At 56.2% G+C, this 20,220-nt stretch overlaps 1 protein-coding gene across 1 annotated transcript; it reads left to right on the top strand.

The window, feature by feature from the left end:
- The first annotated feature begins 1,099 nt into the window (after window positions 1-1,099).
- Window positions 1,100-18,680, top strand: SLC6A7 (solute carrier family 6 member 7). The gene is made up of 14 exons (XM_037044914.1): window positions 1,100-1,204; window positions 5,751-5,934; window positions 7,583-7,714; window positions 7,864-8,098; window positions 9,804-9,942; window positions 11,379-11,513; window positions 12,365-12,468; window positions 12,579-12,703; window positions 13,343-13,455; window positions 13,709-13,840; window positions 14,285-14,384; window positions 14,580-14,680; window positions 15,254-15,421; window positions 17,841-18,680. Exons 1-14 carry the CDS (start codon window positions 1,172-1,174, stop codon window positions 18,048-18,050), a joined length of 1,911 nt encoding a protein of 636 aa, XP_036900809.1. The 5' UTR covers window positions 1,100-1,171; the 3' UTR covers window positions 18,051-18,680.
- The last annotated feature ends 1,540 nt before the right edge of the window (window positions 18,681-20,220 follow it).

Below are 20,220 nucleotides of genomic sequence, written 5' to 3'. Positions count from 1 at the left end.
TGACCTTGAGTGAGTGACTTCACCTTTCTGTGCTTAGTTTCCTCATCTGTACGATACGGGGGGATACCATCTGCGTCTCCAGGTCACTGTGTCGAGGAAATAAGATACTTTATTTTATTTATTTTTTAAAAAGATTTACTCACTTATTTTTAGAGAGAGGGAAAGGGAGGAAGAAAGAGAAGGAGAGAAACATTGATGTGAGTGAGAAATAGCGCGTGAATTTCGCTTTGCGGGATGACACCCAACAAACCGAGACGCACCAGTCAGGGCAGGATTTGGCTCAGTTCAGGTGCTCAGTAAGTACTGATGGACTGGACCATTGGATAAACACCTGACTGATGGGTGTTTTTCTTTTTTCGTAGGAATGGGCAACCCGCAGTTCGTCAATAGATGTTAACTGAGCCCCTACTATGGGCCCAGCCCCATGCTGAATGTTTTCCATGCACCATCTTCCTGAATTCCTCACATCCTCATTAAGGGAATAAGATTCTTATGCCCATTTTCCAGATGAAGAAGTGGCAGTGCAGGGAGGTTAAGCGATGTGAACAAGGCGTCACACAGCCAGGTGAGGGGGAACCAGGATGCCGGAACCCACCACTGGCTGTTAGTGTCCGCGTGCATAGCCTGCCTTTCTCGTGTCCCAGCTGGAGAGAGGCCTGAGAGAGGGCAAGTAATTTGCCCAAGGTCACACAGGAGACTGTGGTCGAGGCCTCCAAACCTTCAAGGGTTTCCCTCGCAAACCCCCCCCCCACACACACACACACACCGCTACTCCTTACGCGCTTGGCCTCTCCAATCACAGCTTTGAGCGAGGGGGCGCGCATCCCCCCACTCCTCCACCCTTCAGCTGTCCATCTGCCTAGGTGTCTACGCGGGCGCAGCCGTGCACCCCTCCCCAGTCTCCGGCCCTGCTTAAAGAGAGGCGAGCAAGCGGTCGCAGCGCCCTACTGGTGCCCTACACCCGCAGCCGACAGGCGGCAGCGCCTGCGCTTGCGGCTCCCCCCCCCCAAGCCCCACTCCGCCGCGCCCCCCCACCTCTGCCCAAGCCGGTGCGCGGCAGCCGCCCGGGCAAAGACGCATTGCCTGCTGGCGGCACAGCTCCTGCTCTCTCACTGTCTCTCTGTGCTGAAGGGAAGCCAAGCCAGGAAGCCCCAGCAACCTGTCCATCAAGATGAAGAAGCTCCAGGGAGCTAAACTCCGAAAGGTAGGGAATGAGGGCGGGCTAGGGGCGCACCTGAGAAAGGGGTGCAGAGGCCCGCCCCCATCGAGGCCCTAGGAAGGTAGGGAGGGCACCTGGTTCCGGCTCAGAGCTTTGGGAGCAGCCAGGCTGAGCTGAATTGCACGGGAGGAGGGGGGGGGCAAGCAGGATCACCAGTCTGTGCCACCCCATACCACCCCACCCCCGTCTGAGGGTCGGGATGTAGTGTGATTGGGCCTGGGGTTCATTGCACCAGGTCCTGCAAACAGGTGTCTGCATCCCCAGGAGGCTGAAGGTAGGGGTAGCTGGGGCCAGGCACCTACCCCTCTCCAATCCCCTCCCACTTTCCCCAGGGGCTGACAGGGTGGGGGGCATGTGTGTTAGAATAACTGAGCACTAGCCTGGAACAGGACAAATTTCAGGGCAGTGGGTAGAGGCGTTGGTCCAGGCCTCCTCTGGGTACTCTTAAGCTGAAGCGGCCCCCCAAGATCCAGCAGGGGTGCAGGCTTTCCTGCCGGTGCTCCTGCCTGCAGGACCCCACCACTTGCTTCCTCCCTACTCTTCTCCTCCTGGCAGCTGTAGTGTCCTTGCTAAGACCCCAGGCTGCCCCTAAGCAGGAGAAGGAGGCAGAGGCATGGAGTGAGGAACCTGGAGCCCTAAGGAATATGGGGGTGAGAGCTGGCAGGAGAGAGGCAGCTAAATCCTGAGGCCCAGACCTCAGCCCCGCCCCACCTGGTCCTGTGGGGTGGCCCTCTCAGCCAAGGGGTATGGGCATGGGAAGGGGGAGCAATGAGGCAAGTCTTCTGGCTTTTGGCTTACAAGTGGCGGTCCCAGCCAAGGAGTCAGAACTCCAGGGTACTATTTCTGCAGATGCCCCATACTCGGTCTATGGCAAGTCCATTCTGGAACCTGGACCATTGTCCGTTCATCCTCGGTGTCAGAGCACCAAAGCAGGCTCCCCTGTCACAGGTGCTGCTCGTAGGGCCTGCTGTTATGACAACACCCCTCTGCCATGGGCCTCCCCCATTTACTCACACTCTCTACCCTTGGGCAGCTGCATGGAACCACTGTGACAGGTGGATCCTTCTTATTCCTGACGTGAGTGACTTCTTAGGGTCATTTGTGGGTCTCTCGGGCTTCAGTTCTACCTGGTTCTTTTCCATTCTCCTCCTCTCTTCCCTTTCCTCTCCCTTCCCACAAGAACCCCTGCCCCTCACTGCCACAGGGCCACACATTATGTGAATAGCCCTGTTTTGTGGAGCCTTGTCTCATACAATCCCCCAATAATTCTGGAAGCTAGGGCTCATTATCTCCATTTTATAGACTAGGAAACCAAGGCATAGAAGGGTGCAGCTTACTGCTTTCCTGAAGGGGGGCTCAGCAACCTAGTACCAGTAGAGCAACAGGAGGGGCCACCTAGCCTCAGGGTACCGTCCCTTGGTCTGAAGGAGAGGGGGCAGGGAGGCAGGAAATACCAGGTATCAGCAGTGAGTACTGGTCTCAGAGTCAGGGGTCTGGGTCCTAGCTGTGCTCTGCCCTTGATTTACTGTTTGACCTTGGGCTCATCTCTTTCTGCCCCTGAAACTCAGTTTCCCTGTCTGCACAGTGATGAACCATTGTCTCTGTCACCCTGAGGAAGGTATGAGAGCCTTGGTTTGGGCGGTCCTGCCTCTCCCAGCCCCTGGTGCAGCTGGTGGTTTATATCTGCTGGTCCCTAAAAGAGGGGGTGCAGGTCTACCAAACTCAGGCGTGTTCCTGTGTGACTCTGGATGGGGAGTGGGGGCATCAGGGGTGAGAACCTCACACCCAGGTGGAAATGTGAACTGACTCATTAAGCTTCCGGCCCTGCCCCTGCTTCCGGACAGCCTCCTGGGGTTCACTCCAGGGTGGGGGTTGAGGACTCCAGGTGGGCGTTACCTTGGCTCAGCTTTGTAGGACCCCAGCCCCTGCCCCAGGAGCAGAGACAGGCTTCCTTCTGATTGGAGAAGGAGGGGGACAGAGAGCTGGCAGCATCCTGGTCTTGGAACTCTTGTCACCATGGAAACAGAGAGCTGGGATCCGCTCTGTGAACACAGAAAGGGCAGCAGCTTCTCAGGAGGGATCAGAGGAACTTACTACCAGGTCTTCCTGCCCAGCTGGCCTGGGTGACGGGCCTGCCTCACCACCCAGTACCAGTGTCAGCTGGCCCTGCCCCATCCGTCTTGGAGCTTACCTAGGAGGGAATGGTTCCAGAGGGCTGCTGCCCACCTACCCAGCGAGGGAGCCTTGGGGGCAAGGGCATGAGGGGGAAGGAGCAGATTTCAGATGGGTCTGAGGGCCTAGCCCCCGAGTGCCTGAGATCATAGTTGAAGAACCGCTGGGCACATAGTTGTTCCAACCCTGGGAGCCCAGTTACTTGAAAAGCAGCTTTTTCATGCTTTTCATTGTTTCACCATCACTCATAATCATGCCAGGCTGCCCCGGTCCACAAGCTAGCCTCAGGCAGGACCACCCCCACTGTCATCACTGTCACTGAGAATCAGCTCAACACTGTTTCTGCCACCAGAGCCCAATGTACCAACCCTGTCACCACAGCCAGGCACCTCCAGTCCTGTGACTCCTGCACTCTTCACCCCAGCAATGCGCATATGACAAACCCCCAGAAAATCCTTCTCTGTTTCCGCCTGATTTGTGTATAGACACCTGCTTGGTCTGGTGTCCTGCCAGGAAGGACAATTTTAGGGGAACACACAACCTGGTTGCAGCAATGTCCTGAGGCCCTGGGCGTGAACTGGGGCTTGTCCTCGACCGCTGCACGTGTCTCCAGTGAGGTCTCTTTGGAGAACCTTGCCTCACAAATCAGAGCCGGAAGACTATTAGAGGGGGATTGTCTGGACCTGCCTTTCCCCAGGTGTATGTTAGCAGCCCACCTCCTTAAGACCCTTTTCTTAAACAGGACTGGAAAACACCGTCTACGCCAGCCCCTATTTCAAGAATCACAGTGCTTATTGGGCCACTAAAGGATCCCGACAAGTCCTATAGAAAAGAACCCTGTTTTACCTCGTGTTAACCCAGCTTTCCCCAGACTCCTCTGAATCAGGAATCCTTTGTTCCTCTGAACACCCCAAAGGGTGTGTTTTCGGAGACACTGACCTGTCCAATCTCCGCAGTGTCCAGATGGGGAAACTCTTCTGAGGCTCAGAAGACTCTTTCCCAAAGTCTTACAGTGAATTGGCACAGATGGGGAGACCACAAGAGTTGTGATCCCCCGACTCCCAGTCCAGTGGAGTCACGGTCCCCCCAACCATCCCTCAGCAGGGAGCAGGCAGTCCCTTCTCTCCGAAAACCCTGGGCATCATTCCACAATTTGCCTTCTTTGCAATTCCATCTCTTTCTGCCATAAGGTGAGACTTACAGAGGCAACAGGAAGGGTATGGCTCCCCCTTTCTCCTGACTCATTCCTGCATTCACTTCTAGAACCTGCAGTCTGAGTTTTAGGTGATAGCCCTAGGATCTTCCCAGGCCCGAGGCCCAGACAGACCATGTCTCACATCGCTCGGGGCCAAGATTCCGAGCAGCTGACCCATCTCTTAGCCCCAGCCTGAAGGGAGAACGCCCAGTGGACGTCCCCGCCCTCTTTGAGTCACAGGAGGGGCCCTTCGGGACAGCTGGCCTTCTTTTGCCTCTACGCATACATCTGTCCACCAGTGACAGCAAGATTATGACTTTGTGAGACAGATTGGTGCTTAAGTAGCAGCTTCCTGCCCAGGAACTAAAATGCACAGCCCTCTGTAGGCCCCTTGAACATAAATCTAATCCCTTCTCCAGGGGGGCCCAGGGTCCCTCCCAGCCCTCTTCTCTCATGCTTGAGGATCCCAGCTCCTTCCTCTTGTCCTCACGTAACCTCTTTTCCTGAACAACCTCCAGTTTGGCCACCTGCCCTTCGGACACGCTCCAAACTGTCTGTGTCTGTCTTAGAAGATGGTGCCCAGAAGGGAGGAGCAAAAGTTCCGTGCTGGTGTTTGAAGACATGGGCTTGGACATGGGCAAGCTCTGGGCTCGAGACCCAGTTCTCCCGCTAACCAGCCTTGTAAAAACGTCATGTGTGTCAGGGCTTCTCTTTGGCCCTCAGTTTTCCCCGTCATTAAATTGGAGCTTAGGTGAACACTTAGCTCGCAGGTAAGAATGAAATCAGGTAATTTGAGTAAAAATGTTGAGTGCACCAAGCACATGGTAAGTGCTCAATACATGGTGACTATCGTTAAGATCGTTGTTGTCATCATCTTCACAACAGGACCATCCCTCGATTTCACTTCTGTGTTAGCCAGACTAAGAGCAAGGTAGCTCTGTTAGTGCCTGAGCCACCCTGCTGGTCTCATGAGTTTGCAGTTACCTAAAATCTCAGGGAGTTCCTGAGTATGGACGTGCTCACCCAGCTGAGAGGAATTGATCATCTGAACCAACAGACTATCTTTCCTGTAGCCCTATTCAAGTCCATATGCTTGTATTGGTGGTCACAGTTCCAACCGGACCTCACCTTTCTCCTCCACCCTTTGGTCTCTCTTATTGGCAGCCCATCACCCCAGACCTGCTGATGACCCCCAGTGACCAGGGTGATGTAGACCTGGATGTGGACTTTGCTGCAGACAGGGGGAACTGGACAGGCAAGCTGGACTTCCTGCTGTCCTGCATTGGCTACTGTGTGGGCCTGGGGAATGTCTGGCGTTTCCCCTACCGAGCCTACACCAACGGAGGAGGTAGGGGCCTGAGCTCGCTGCCAGGTGATGAGTCAAGGCTCTAGGTGGACTGAGGTTTGAGGTGGCCTTAGCCACCATCTCCTATTTGACCTTGAACAGAATTAGTTGAAAGTGGTTTCATAACAACCTGGGGCTGGAAAGAGGGAGCTCACCTACCTTGTTCCTTTTCATCACCCAGGCCCCTCCTCCCTGTCTCAGTCCCAGTGTGGGTACCCACACAGTAAGTCCTAAGCACTGGGACTTCCTGGGCCCTGAGCGATGGGCGGGGGGCTGCCTCTGCTTCATGATAAAGAGCTGTATCTTCCTGTCGGTGATCACTGAACTCTCAGTATTCTCCCCACCTCCACCCCTCCCTCACCTCCTCCAGAACCTTGTTCTATCAATAATTCCTGCTCGTGAATCTTCAGTCTGTCCTCTGCTCCTGGTTCCTTCCAGTGTGACTGCAAATACAGAGTCTCCAGTCTTAAACAGATTCTCTGATATCCCTGCTTCTCCATCAAGCGGCCATTCTAAGTCTTATTAACTAGCTGAGGTTGAACACTCACCATCTGCCAGTTCTGGGCTTGGGGTCTCCACGCCTGTCTCAATTAACCCTGATGGCAGCCCTCCCGGGTGAGCACCGTTGTCCTGATGAGGAGGCCTGAGCTTGGAGAAGCCTGGTTCCTTGCCCAAGGTCACACAGTGGCCAACCCAACAGCCCACCCGGGACTGTCTTCTGCAGAACCAGTGCACGCCCACCAGCACACTGTATCTCTTCCACCTCTACCAAACTCATGAAAGAAGTGCATATTGGCAGGGAGACAGAAATCCAAATAAAACTGGATGAAGCAAGGACAGATGCGTCAATGTGGCCGGGAAGTGGAGGGCTGGAGCTGGCCTCTAAGCTCCAGACACTTTGCAACATCCGCAATTCTCTCTGCTCCCATCCGCACCCCCCCACTTCCTGACTCGTTCCCTCTGACCTCATTTTTTCCTGGGACAGGCTTCATCCTTACAGATGGGGTAGCCAGAGACAACTCTGGAATGACTTCCTTCTCAGAACTGCTGTCTCTGAATAAATCTACTTAGAATTCCAGGGAAGGTCTCTAATTGGCCTGACCTGAGATATGTGCCCCTCAGGAGGTGGGCAGGGGTTGACTGGTATGACGGGCAGCCCCTCCAGAGCCATATGGTGGTGGGAAGTTCTCTAAAGGAGCTGGCTGCCGATATGAGAAGAAAGGGGGAAGGGATGTCGGGCACATGGGACCACAGGTGGCAGCCGTGAGCATCTGAGGTGGCCAGATGGGGAGGGAAAGGCAGGGAGATCGGAGGGTTGGTATCTACACTGAGGAGTCTGCACTTTCTTCAACATGGAACTCACTCATTCATTCACTCATCTGTTCATTCACTTACTCAGCGTCTGCTCTGAGCCCAGCCCTGGTCTGGGCACTGGGGCTACAGAGGTGAGTGAATCCCCTCCGCCCTCCCCTCGGCCCTCAGTGATTGTTGGTTAAAAAGGAAGAAGACAAAGAAGACAGCCCCAAGCCACAGGAGAAATTCTCCCTCAGGTCACAGGTGGTGGCCACTGGTCAGGGGAGGGGCAGGGCTGGAGCTGAGCCCTGGGGGGACCAGCCCACTGAGACCTGCCCACCCTCCCTTTTCCTCGCAGGTGCCTTCCTCGTGCCCTACTTCCTCATGCTGGCCATCTGTGGCATTCCCCTCTTCTTTCTCGAGCTCTCTCTGGGCCAGTTCTCCAGCCTGGGGCCCCTGGCCGTCTGGAAAATCAGCCCCCTCTTCAAAGGTGAGGCCTCCGTGGCCCCCGGGGTGGTTTGGGCCTGGGGGAGGCAGAGCAGTTGCCCCTCTAAACCTCCGGAAGGGGATGGCTTCACAGAGGAGACACAGCCCCGCCCACAGGAAGTGTTGGCCTAAGGTAGCGCTGTCCTGTGCCAGGTGCCGGCGCAGCCATGTTGCTCATCGTGGGCCTGGTGGCCATCTACTACAACATGATCATCGCCTACGTCCTCTTCTACCTCTTCGCCTCCCTCACCAGCGACCTGCCCTGGCAGCACTGTGGCAACTGGTGGAACACGGACCTCTGCCTGGAGCACAGAGGCTCCAAGGCTGGCAACGGGGTCCTGCCCCTCAACCTCACTGGCACTGTCAGCCCCAGCGAGGAGTACTGGAGGTCTGGGGGCCCAGGCCCCGTGGGGTCGGGGGAGGGTGGGAGTGAACCCATGTCCCCTAGAGGCCCAGCATGCACTGCAGAGCAGCCGGTGTCCGGTGGACTCTGGGTTCTAATCCCAGCTTTTCACCTGACCAGCTCTGCAACCTTGAGGAGTGTATTTGGCTTCAGGTGCCTTATCTTTAGAGTGAATATGATGACAGTGTTTCAGAGGGTTGCCATGAGGATGAGAGAAAAGAAGGCACCTAAACTTCTCCACTCGGCCTGGTGGGCAACAAGTGCTCAGTCAATGCCAGCTTATGATAATGATGGTGGTGATGAGGATGATAACAGTAATAGTAACCTTTTGGAGCCTCAGCTTCCACCTCTGTAAGAGGGGATGACAATAGTCCCTACTTTACAGAATGTCATCTAGCCAGTCACTCATGTATTTATTCATTTCTTCAATTAATACTTACTGAGCAACGACTGTCGTTAATAGGTAAAGAACGTAACATCAGCCAGGACCACATAGTAAGGACCCTCTCTGATTAGCTTAATAGGAGAGAAAAGACTATGATAGAGGAAGGGACTGTTGTGAGGGTCACACAGGTAATGCAGGTACGACCCTACCACAGAGCCAGGCAGATTGTGAGCCCCCATGGGTGGCGGGTGTAGGACATCACTGCTCGTCAGCCTGTCCCAAAGCCCCACTTTGTAGCTGAGAAAACTGAGAGGCTTGCCCAGTGCTTGGTGGAAAAGGCTGTCCTGGAACCAAGGAACCCTGATTCTTGATCCTGTTCTAGGACATTCCAGAGTAGCCTGGTCTCTGGGCAGGGACCATTGACTAACCCGAGGACCATTGGCAGACCAGACACCCCCAAATCTTCACTTGCCAAGGGCTGCTCTTGGGAATTTTCTCCCAAGTGCACCCCATGTCTTGACGTATTTTAGTCTCCAACCTACATTTATCACACAGTTCACCTATTCATCCATCTAAAGTCCATCCAAAGTATGTATACCTGCTAAGGAGTATGTCTGACCAGTGGGAAAGGATGAGCTTGGGTCTGCAGCTTAAAACCAAAAGACATGCAGGGTCCAGCAGCTGCTGGGGTCTCCACAGAAACACCACGACTCCCTGCATCAGTGGGAGCACGGGCGGAAAGCAGGCGGTGCTCTCACAAGGCGTCAGCAAAGGGAGTTTAGTGGGGGACTTTACAGAGGTGAGGCGATGCACACAGAGAGGTGAGGCATCGGGACTTAGCTAGAGGGTCTGGCCATCACAACCCTGAGCTAAGGGGGAAAGCGGAGGGACTGGGGGTAGTGAAACCAGAGAGGTTTGGAGCCTTGGAGGAAAGGCTGCCCAATAAGAGCTTGCTATGGAAGAAGGCAGTCACAGCCGGGCCTGCTGATGGTGTGCTTGCACTCACTTGTGCATAGGCCTGTGGACATGTGTGTGTGCAAACACCCTGACCCCTCACTCCTCCCAGCCTCCAGTCTCCTGCTGCTACTTCTCACTAAGCCCAAACCCAAGTGGAAATGGAGCAGAAAGGCAACCTGGGTGAGGGATCTGTGGAGATCAGCCTCCTGGATGCAGAGCTGGTCAGAGGGCAGACCAGAATCAAGTGGAAACTAGCCAGGACTGCCTCACAGGCTGGCCATGGCTTTCCTCCCATCAGTGGAGCATGGTGGTATGACCAGAGGACACTGAGACCTTTGTCTCCCACAGCCGATATGTCCTCCACATCCAAGGCAGCCGGGGCATCAGCAGCCCCGGGGAGATCCGCTGGAACCTCTGTCTCTGCCTGCTGCTCGCCTGGGTCATCGTGTTCCTCTGTATCCTCAAGGGCGTGAAGTCCTCAGGCAAGGTGAGGCTTTCGGGGCCCAGAGGCCTGAGGGGCTGGGAAGGATGAGGGCTTCCTGGAGGAGGCAGGGTGTGGACTGAACCTAAGAGGATGAGTAGACTTCAACTGGGAAGAGGGAAAGGGAAAGGGGATGGAGCTGGGGATGGAAGGGGACACTGCCCGAAGGTGTGGAGGTAAGGATGGCAGTGGCTAGGCTGGTTCACTGGACTAGAAACTTGCTAAGGGCAGGACCTATCTGTTATTCAAGTTTGTATACTTACCCAGTGCTTGGCACTCTGAAGGGACTCAGCAGGTGTTCCTCGAATGCTTTGAGGGTGGTTATATGAGTCAGAGCTCTTTGAGATGCCAGTGACCAGAACCCACTTGTCGTACTCAGTTGGAAAGTCCAGAGTATGTGCTTCAGGCATGGCTGGATCTAGGGCTTCAATTAATATTACTAGGAATGCGGTTCTCATAGCCTCTCAGCAGTGCTCTCCTCTGGAGTGGCTTCCTTCTCAGGCTTCATTCCTCATGCAGTTGTCCCAGTAGCTCTGGGCTGCACTGTACCTGCTTAAAGGAAGGATTCTCCCTTTCCCCAGTTTACAGAATCCTAGAAGTGAGTCCCACTGGGTAAGCTGGGTTGCAGTACCAATCCCTGAACCAGTCACCTTGGCCAGGAAGGTGGAGTGCAGGGCCTGGGTCACAGGCCCACCCCCGGAGCTGAGAATGAAGTCAGGCCAGGTAGGGAAAGTCAGGGGACTGTTATCCAAAGAAGGTCAAGGAGATATTGAGCAGACAAAGCCATAGGTGTCCACTTTAGGTTATAAAGGGCAGGAGGGCCATAAAGCTGTTTCAGAAGTACTTGGAAATCTGAATGGTTTACTTAATCATTTATAAGTTAGAACTTGTCCCTCTGCAAAGTGCTAGAAGTATTGCCCACTTGGAAGAGAACCATTACAAAGCCAGAGAAGAAAGCATTCAGAAAGAAGGGAGAAGTAATCATAGTGTGAGCTGAGGGAGTGAGGAGCCAGGACTCGGTGGTGTCTGCTGAGGGTATGGCTGGAGGTTTGGAAATGGGCAGGGAGAAGGCAGAGGGGAGCCTGGGAATGTGCAATGTCTGAGGATCATGCTGGCTGATGACCATGTGGGGTGCGTCTGCTGGGGACAGTGGATGTGCGGGGCAGGAGGCTCTTCTACCCTCAGGGGAGGGGCGATGGTGGCCAGGACTGGGCAGCAGGGGAGCTGGGGAGAGCGGATAGATTTGGGACAGCCTTGGTAAGCAGTGACAGGACTTTGTGGATGGGATCGGATGGAGGGCGAGGAAGAAGAAGGGTGGGAGGGGAAAAGAAGCATCACAGGTTGGTGGCTGTTCTCGGCTTGGGAGTAAGATGGGAATTTCTAGTGGAGGAACAGGGTAGAGGAAGTCACCCAGCCTCCTGTCCCCACTTACCGACTCTCAGGTGGTGTATTTCACGGCCACATTCCCCTACCTCATCCTGGTCATGCTGCTGGTCCGTGGGGTGACCCTCCCAGGGGCCTGGAAGGGCATCCAGTTCTATCTCACCCCCAAGTTCCACCACCTGTTGTCTTCCAAGGTAGGGCCCTCGGGGCTGGGGTGCAGAGGCGGGGTCAGTCCTGAGCCGGAAAGTCGAAACATGGATCCCTGGGGAAGAGAGTGGGCAGGGGGTAGGAACCCCTGACGTGGTGAGCCCCCAGGACCAGGCACTGTCTTTGGTTAATTGTTCTTGATGATCCTATGAAGTAAACAATATCCTCCCATTTTTCAGATGAAAAAATGGAGGCCCAAGAGTCAGAGATCAGCTTTCACTCACGCAGCCAGGAAGTGGCAGAGCTGGGGTTCTAACCCAGCTCTGAGTCCAGACCCCCCGGAGGGCCTGAGGAGTAGTCCCAGCCACAACTGCGGTGCTGACAGCTGCCATTGCCCATCCATTGACAGACGACTGTGCCTGGCCCCACTCCTAGCACTTTGCATACGTGTGGTTGTTCAGCCCTCCCACCGCCCTGTTCCAGATAGGTGAGGTGGCTTGCCCAGGCTCTGTGGCTAGAGACTGGCAGAGCTGCGGCCCAGACCCAGGTCCCTCTGCCTCTGAGAAGGAAGTACTGGGGCTACATGGGCATCTCATCCATGTGAATTTACTGAAAAACTTAGATAAGGAACTACATCCTTCAGAACGAGACCAAGCTTAGAGATTACCTTCTAGATCCTAGCTGGGGAAACTGAGGCCCAGAGAGGCAGAGTGTAAGCGTGGAAGCTGGGCTTGCTCCCAGCCTACATCACTTGTGAACCAGGCCCCACCCCACACTGTCCCTGGACCTATTGCCGGCTACCCCCATCTTCTCCCCCCACCCCATCTCCTTGGCCCTCTGATACGACGGTGTGCCAGCTGCTTCTCTTTGCCCCCTGTCTGCATCCTTCCTGCCACAGGTGTGGATCGAAGCTGCCCTTCAGATCTTCTACTCCCTGGGTGTGGGCTTTGGGGGTCTCCTCACCTTTGCCTCCTACAACACGTTCCACCAGAACATCTATCGGTCAGTGCAGCCTGCTGGACCCCAGGGCCGGAGCCGGGAGGAGAGAGGCTAGGCGGTGAGGGCCTTGTGGGGTGAGGCTCACCGGCCTGCACCCGGACTTCCCCCTGCAGAGACACTTTCATCGTCACTCTGGGCAACGCCATCACCAGCATCCTGGCTGGCTTCGCTATCTTCTCCGTGTTGGGCTACATGTCCCAGGAGCTGGGTGTGCCCGTGGACCAAGTTGCCAAAGCAGGTGGGCAGGCTGCTGGCCCTGGTGGGCGAGGGCCCTGGTGTGTGTCGGGGCTGAGAAAGTGAGCCTATGTGGGGCCCAGCAAGGTTGTGGATGGGTATGTTGAGTGTGTGTGTGCATGTGCACACAAATTACCGTGTCTTAGCTGGTCTCTGGGTGGCTGTGTGCAAATGAGTGTGCTTGACCTCTGTCTGGAGATAAATGAACTTCTGTGTGAGACTGTCTTACGTTTAATCACATCTTAGTAGCTCGCCTTGCTTGTCTAAATGAATCACGTGCTGTACTGAGATATCTGTGTGCAAGTGAATCGTTGTGAGTGACCGTGTGCTTTAACTACGTGTGTTAGTGGGGTTGTTTGTGCAAGTGGTTGTGTACATAAGCGTACTCAACTGAGGTGTTGTATTTGGGTCTCCTGTTTATTCCTGTACTCATTGTTAATGCATTTATTTTATCAACTTCCGTTTACTGAGCACTGACGATATGCTGGCATGCATCCTAGGAGGCCAGAAAGTATCAGAGGTGTGCAGTGAGTGGACACCTTGGGGTTTGCCCAAGTGGATGTAAGCGACCATGTGTGTCTGAGTATGTGTGTGGGGCCTGCCGCGTGCCCCAGGCTGCTGACCCCGTGTGCCCTTGGCCCAGGCCCTGGCCTGGCCTTTGTCGTCTACCCGCAGGCTATGACCATGCTGCCTCTGTCCCCCTTCTGGTCCTTCCTCTTCTTCTTCATGCTGCTGACTCTTGGTTTGGACAGTCAGGTGAGCCTTGTCCACGCCAGGGGTGCCTCATGGTGTGTGTGATGTGGGTGTGATTAGGGTGTGCTGCGGGTATCTCTGTGTGGCATGTGTATCTGTGTGTGCCTGTGTGTGATGTGTATGTGTGATGTGTGTGTTTCTGTGTGCGTGTTTGTGTGTCTCTGGTGTGTGATGTTTGTGTGTATGTATTTGTGAGTGTGTGTGTGATGGAGGAAGAACTCTGACCTTCTCCCCCCACCCCTGCCCACCACTCCAGTTTGCCTTTCTGGAGACCATTGTGACAGCGGTGACAGATGAGTTCCCGTACTACCTGCGACCCAAGAAGGCCGTGTTCTCAGGGCTCATCTGTGTGGCCATGTACCTGATGGGGCTGGTCCTTACCACAGACGTGAGTGGCTTTGCAGGGCAGGTGGCTGGTAGGCGTGGCTGGGAGGACACCTGTAGCAATGTCCGTGGCCAGGCTGTGCATTCCCCAAGCCACCCATTCGGTTGGGCCTCTTTGGGGGGGACCTAGACCACCCCAGACCCTCTCTTCCGAGGGCCAGCTTGGTCTGTGACCCAGAGTCCTAGTTTGGAGTCTGAAAGACCTGAGTTCAAGCCTGGCTCCTGAACTTGCCGAGCAAGCTCACAACCAGTGGCTTCTCCTCCCTGCACCTGCTTTCCTGTCAGCAGAACGGGGCCTGCACCTAGGTTGCTGTGAGACTCAGATAAGGTGACGCGCATGGAGGGCCCGCAGGTGGACAGCAGCACGCTGGCAGCAGCTTGCTCAAGGGGCTGCAGCAGGGAGCCAGGCTGTGGGGAAGGGACCCCAGACCTGTGACTTGTATTCCAGGGGGGCATGTACTGGCTGGTCCTTCTAGACGATTACAGCGCCAGCTTCGGTCTAATGGTGGTGGTGATTACCACGTGCCTCGCTGTCACCCGGGTATATGGTGAGAGGGGCTGGGGGAGGTGGAGATGAGGCTCCCCACAGTGGGAGATGGGAGTTTACCCTGGAGCCCCCCAGCAACTGGATCCCTGGTCCCGAGGGCCAGGGTTTCTGGTGGGGGCCATTGGGGTGGAGAAGAGGCTGCTGGGTGTGGGCGGGGCCTGTGGGTGGGGCCATCCTCCTCTCCTCCCCTGTTCAGGCATCCAGAGGTTCTGCCGGGACATCCACATGATGCTGGGCTTCAAGCCAGGCCTCTACTTCAGGGCCTGCTGGCTGTTCCTGTCTCCAGCCACGCTCCTGGTAACTGGGCTGGGGGGAGGGCTGCTGGCTGGGGGCCCAGGGCCGAGAGCAGGGCTCCTCTGGGCATTCAGTGTGGTAGGGCTTCCCTGGCCCAGAGTGGACCTCTGTCAGAGCCGAGAGGTGGGCTGGGCCCCAGGATCAGCTCTGCTCCCCTTCCCTTTGATGCCCCCGCTTTTGTGTCTGTGCTCGGCCTAGTCCTGCATTTGCTTGGCAAAATGAATGGGCTCTCTCAGGCCTCAGGCATTAGGAAGGCCTAATGTTTCGCTCTCTCAGCCTTGGGCTTGGAGCAGGTCAGGGATAGACTCTCTCAGAAATTAGGGTGCTTCAGAGCTGGGCTGTCTCAGGGCTGGGCATCGGGTGAGCTCAGAGCAGAGCTAGCTCAGGCCTTGCCAAAGCTCTAAAACAAACATGGACCATCTCAGGCTCTGGTACCTCTTAGAACTGGACTGTCTCAGACACTGGTTATCTCTGGGCTGGGCTTCCTCAGGCCTTAAGGTAGCTCAGACCCGGGCTATCCTAAGCCCTGGGGCCAGCCCAAGGCCCACTGTGATGCTGGGAGCCCCCTACCTGCAGGCCCTGCTGGTGTATAGCATCATCAAGTACCAGCCCTCAGAGTACGGCAGCTACCGCTTCCCAGCCTGGGCGGAGTTGCTGGGCATCCTGATGGGCCTGCTGTCCTGCCTCCTGATCCCAGCTGGCATGCTGGTGGCTGTGCTTCGAGAGGAGGGCTCGCTCTGGGAGGTGAGTCAGCTGCACCCCTGCCTACCCCCAGCCTTCCTGACCTGTGGCCTGGCCCTGGCCCGCCTGCTAAAACAGAAAACATTTGCACCAACACCATATTCAGGACCTTGCAGGCTTCTTTTAAGAGCAGTTTTTCTAACCAGTAGCCTGAGCTATGAATCAGCTCAGACCCACTAGGGCTGAGGTAGGCTTGGCAGGCCTGCCCTGTGGCCCCTCATATCACACGGCGCCACTGGGGGGGTCTCAATCCAAAGCCCACCAGTGTCAGCCAATGCCTGCTTGTCTTGGGGAGAAGACAAGGGACCCAAGGTCCCATGGTGAGTAAGGCAGGGGTAGGGACTTGAACTGTGGTCACCAGCCCAGAGCTTTCCTTTGGAACTCAAGGTCAGACGGCAACATTGGGGAACCCCAGGCAGCGGGCTGTCACCCTCCTCCTGTGTCCGGGAGCCCTGCTGTGGCCCACAGGTGACCTGGGAAAGGGATGATAGCATGAGCCCTCCTCATAGCCAGGGCTTTGTGGAGACACCCGCAGGGATCTGCAAGGGGAGGAGTGACCTTTTGTGGGCTTGCTGTAGCGCTGTGATCACAGAGAGATCCTGCCCTCTCTGAGCCTCAGGGTCCCTTCTTTAAATAGAGCCCTTCACTTCTCAGGCCATCGGTGTGGAGTCCTCTGGTGGCAGGAAGCTGTCATTATGAGCAGAGCTGAATGAGCCTGCTGGCCCCAGAGAGAGTCTGGGACCCCCTCCTACCCCTACATCCCATCAGATGTCTGTGGGATCCAGCTAGTACTGCCTCGTGAGAGCTGATTATTAAATATTCAGGAATGTTGTTAGCTAGTTATTAAACCATTCATAGCTGGAGGATGACACTGGTGGGAATATTTGTACCATTGAAATCGGCTGTAAGTCAGGCCTCCTGCACCCTGCAACCCCCCTCCCTGGTCTGCTGCCAGCACACTGCTGCCCCCACTCTCCACACGGCTGCACTGGCCCTCAGCTGCCCCTCACCCACCTTCATGTCTCCACTGGGGTAGGCGCTCAGGAGTGGGTGTAGTCACTTCTCTGAGTAGTCCAGACACTACTCCGCCTCCAACTGCTGTGTGATGGGGGCGAACCCCTTGCCTTTTCTGAACCTCAGAAGTCCCACCTGTGCTGCCACAGTCTCCTCACTTGAGAGCCAGGTGTCTGAGAAGGGGAGGAGGAAGAGGGGCTGCTCGGGGTGGAGGGCTCCAGCCCCTGGAAGCTCACGGTTCCCAAGCCTTGCTGTGCCTCCTGACTGCTCTGCCGCCCCAGCTGCTCACAGCCGGTTGGAGAGGCATGTTGTTGGGGGTGGTGAGCACTGCGGCGGAGCCATTGCCCGGTTCCAGAGCTCCACGTTCGGGGACCAGTGCTTCCAGTACCGGCAGAGACCCGATCAGATGGACAAAGGGATCAGTATCAAAATCTAAGGCGAGAACATTCCAGGCAAGATAGTTAGTGCAAAGGCCCTGAGACAGGAGGGGCTGGCATGTTTGAGGAGAGCAAAGAGGTCAGCATGACTGGATTAGAGAGGGCGGAGCGAGAGTGGCAGGAGCTGAGGTCAGGGAGGTAGACAGGGGCCAGGGCAGCAAGGCCGTGGTGAGCCCTTAGGAGCCCTTAGGATTTCATTTTAAGTGAGATGACAAGCCCTCGGCAGGTTTCTGAGCAGTGGGGTCTGATGATCTTCAAAGGTTCTATGTGCTAGGCCGTGGGCCAAGGGCACTGCACACATTCTCTCCCATGAATCCACACCCCACAGTCTCCACTTAATGTTGGTTGTGTTTCCTCTTTGAAGGGTCTGGGGCAGGGTAGAGGGCTTGGGGGATGTGGTTTGAGGAAGCAGGAACCCTAGAATGTCTAGGCTTAGTCATCATCTTAGTCAGCTACCTCCTTCCATGGAAACGGGGCCTCCAAGACAAAAAGGGTCAGACATCAGAGTCAGAATGAAGCCAGATGCCAGAGACTTGGAAAGTCAGTGGTAATTGTGCCTCAGTTTTCCCAGTGTATGGCTCCTTCCCCATGCTGCCAGCTCCTTAGGACTCGGCTCCAGAATGGGCTTCTGCACTGGCTGCCGTGTGATCGTAACCACAGCCACTGCTTGCTGGGCCTCACTCTGTTCCCAGCACCCTGCACAACCCTAACTCGGCCTCATGGGTCCTGAGTTACAGACAAGGAAACAGCTTAGATTCTGTGCCCAAAGGCCACCCAGCCCATGAGTGGCTGAGCAGGAATCTCGTACAGGCATGTGATGTCGTCCCTGGGCTGAGCAGCACTGCCCCCATCCCCGAGGTTGTTGCCAGGACTAGTCCAGGTGACGTGGGAAGGTCTCTGCCAGGTGTCCGGCCCCAGGAAGCACTCCTGCAGCACAACCTGTGTTCACTGCCATCTTTGCTCCGCTGCAGAGGCTCCAGCAGGCCAGCCGGCCGGCCATGGACTGGGGCCCATCGCTGGAGGAAAACCGAACAGGCATGTATGTGGCCACGCTGGCTGGGAGCCAGTCGCCCAAGCCGCTGATGGTGCACATGCGCAAGTACGGGGGCATCACCAGCTTCGAGAACACAGCCATCGAGGTAGACCGAGAGATTGCCGAGGAGGAGGAGTCTATGATGTGAGGAAGGAAGCAGGTGGACCAGAGGTCTCGCCCCCATGCAAAGGCAGCTGTGCCCCCTGGGGTTCTACGAGGCCTGAGGCTTTGGGAAGTAGCCATGGTGATGGCCTCTGCCTTTCCTGAAATCTGTCCCCCCGTCATGTGCGCACACACACACACACACACACACACACACACGAAAGCTGAGAATGATCCAGCTCAGCCCTCACTTCACAGGCGGAGAAACCGAGGCCAGGGAGGAGGACTTGCCTGAGGTCTCACAGCAGAGGAGGCTGAAGCTTGGGCCACCTGACCAGCCAGGTCCCTTTCCCACAGGGCAGCTGTCACCACCCTCCCATCTGTGTGCAGGGCCCAGACCCCTTCCTTTTCTCAGGGAGCCTGTCCTCCACCCTCATCACAGCCAGAATCTTGAGCTGCGCAGGGACACTCAGGGCATCTTGAGCCCCACCAGGCCCCAGGCATTAAGGATTAGCAAGCCAAGGTGGGGAATGACCCCTGTGGGTTCAGGTGCTCCACCAGGTTATCTGAAGGAGGTGAGGTCTGAGGGCTCTGGAGGACGGGCAAGTTTGGAAAGAGAGGAAGAGGAGGAAAGGGTGGGTGGGGAAGGCCTCTGCGTAAGGGCCCAAAGCCTGGCTCTGACTGCAGCCTCTTCCTCCTCCCCTGGGGCCAGGAGGAGGCTGCAAGCCTGAGCCAGAGACCAAGGGCAGGAGCAGGAAGAGTGGAGGGAGGAGCAGTCACCAGGGTGCAGCAGGGTGCAAGGAGGAACGAAAACTACTGGGGAGGGGGAGCCAGGGACAGGAGGTGGGCAGGGGACTTTCATGATCTGTTTGTGCTTTAGATAGAATGTTGTTCTGGGTCAGTGTGCAGGGTAGACTAGGGGGGACAGGGTAGAGGAGAGGGGCCTGTGGAAAGCAAGAGGGGCTGGTGGCCTGGGCTGGGGCAAGGGCTAAGGTGGAGGTAGGGAAAGAAGAGGGACCTCTGTGTAGGGAGCTCTGGACATGACGACAGAGGGGAGAGATACCCGACACGCACAAGCTCTGGAGATGGGAATGAGAGGCCATAACCAAGACCCAGGGCCCCTCTCTTCCCTTTTGCCTTGTCCTTGTGGTCCTCACTATATGCCCCGGCTCTGGGCACTGCTGGAAAATTGGCCTTGGCTGTAGATGACCAGGGCAACTAGGAAACTTGGAGATGGCCCACACGCACAGCTGACTGGTCTTGTTGCTGCCCACTGTGCTCCAGGACATGCAGGGGCCCTGGACCCCTGCATGAGGGTGGGGGCGACAGAGAGCAGAGGGCAGCTGACCCCCCCAGGCCTGGGGTCGGAAGGGGCTGCCCTGGGGTCCCTCCCTGCCTGAGAGATGAGGGTGGGCGAGAACACGCCCCAGCAGGTCTGCTGCGGCACATGGCGAGCTCCAGTGCAGCTATGCCAGCCTCTGCGCCCGTCTCCCTCCTGGTGTTTCCCAACCCATCTGTGTTCTGCTGGTTCATTGTTAATAAAACCCAATGAGGTCATCCTGCTTATCCTGTCTCCTCACTGCCAAGAGCCATGAGGTGGGCAGCACAAGGCGTTCCCACTCCCATTGGACAGATACGGAAACTGAGACTCAGCTGCCCCCGTCCTGGCTCTCCTGGCTTCAGACGCTTCACTCCTCTATGGCAGTGGTGGGTGGGTGGGGCTGAGGAAGGCTGTTGAAGAAGATGAGGAAGGCCCTTAAAGACCAGTTTGTTCCCCATTGTACATATGGACAAGCCAACACCCACCGAGGGGAAGAGATTTGGTCAAGGTTGCTTGAGGTTGACAGAGCTGGGCACAGACCAGGCATGCCAGTATTCCCCTCTCCCTCGCCAGCTGTTCTCCCGCCTTCTCTGCAGGTGACTCCGGAGCTGGAAGACCCGGGTTGGGAGGAGCCTAGATGTTCCCAGGCTGGAAGAACTTCCTGGTTCTCCCCACCCTCTCCCGGCAGGACCTTGCCCTATAAAAGAGCCTTAGAGCCTTTCAAATGTGAGGCCCAGGTGTCTGCAAAGGCTTTGATTGGGGGCCTGCATGCTGCATATTTCAGATATTAATAAATTTCCCCTAACAAAGGACCAGGCCCCCCTCCCACCCCTCTTTGTTTGGGGCTTTGGTGGAGAAAGAGAGATGGGCTTGCTAATTTGCAGAGAATATAAGA

The sequence above is a fragment of the Sturnira hondurensis genome, unplaced genomic scaffold (genome assembly GCF_014824575.4).
Source record: "Sturnira hondurensis isolate 20B ecotype Veracruz unplaced genomic scaffold, ASM1482457v3 Scaffold0004152, whole genome shotgun sequence".
Classification (NCBI taxonomy): Eukaryota; Metazoa; Chordata; class Mammalia; order Chiroptera; family Phyllostomidae; genus Sturnira; species Sturnira hondurensis.
The sequence above is the reverse complement of the archived record's forward strand: the minus strand, read 5'-3'. Positions and strand labels throughout refer to the sequence as shown.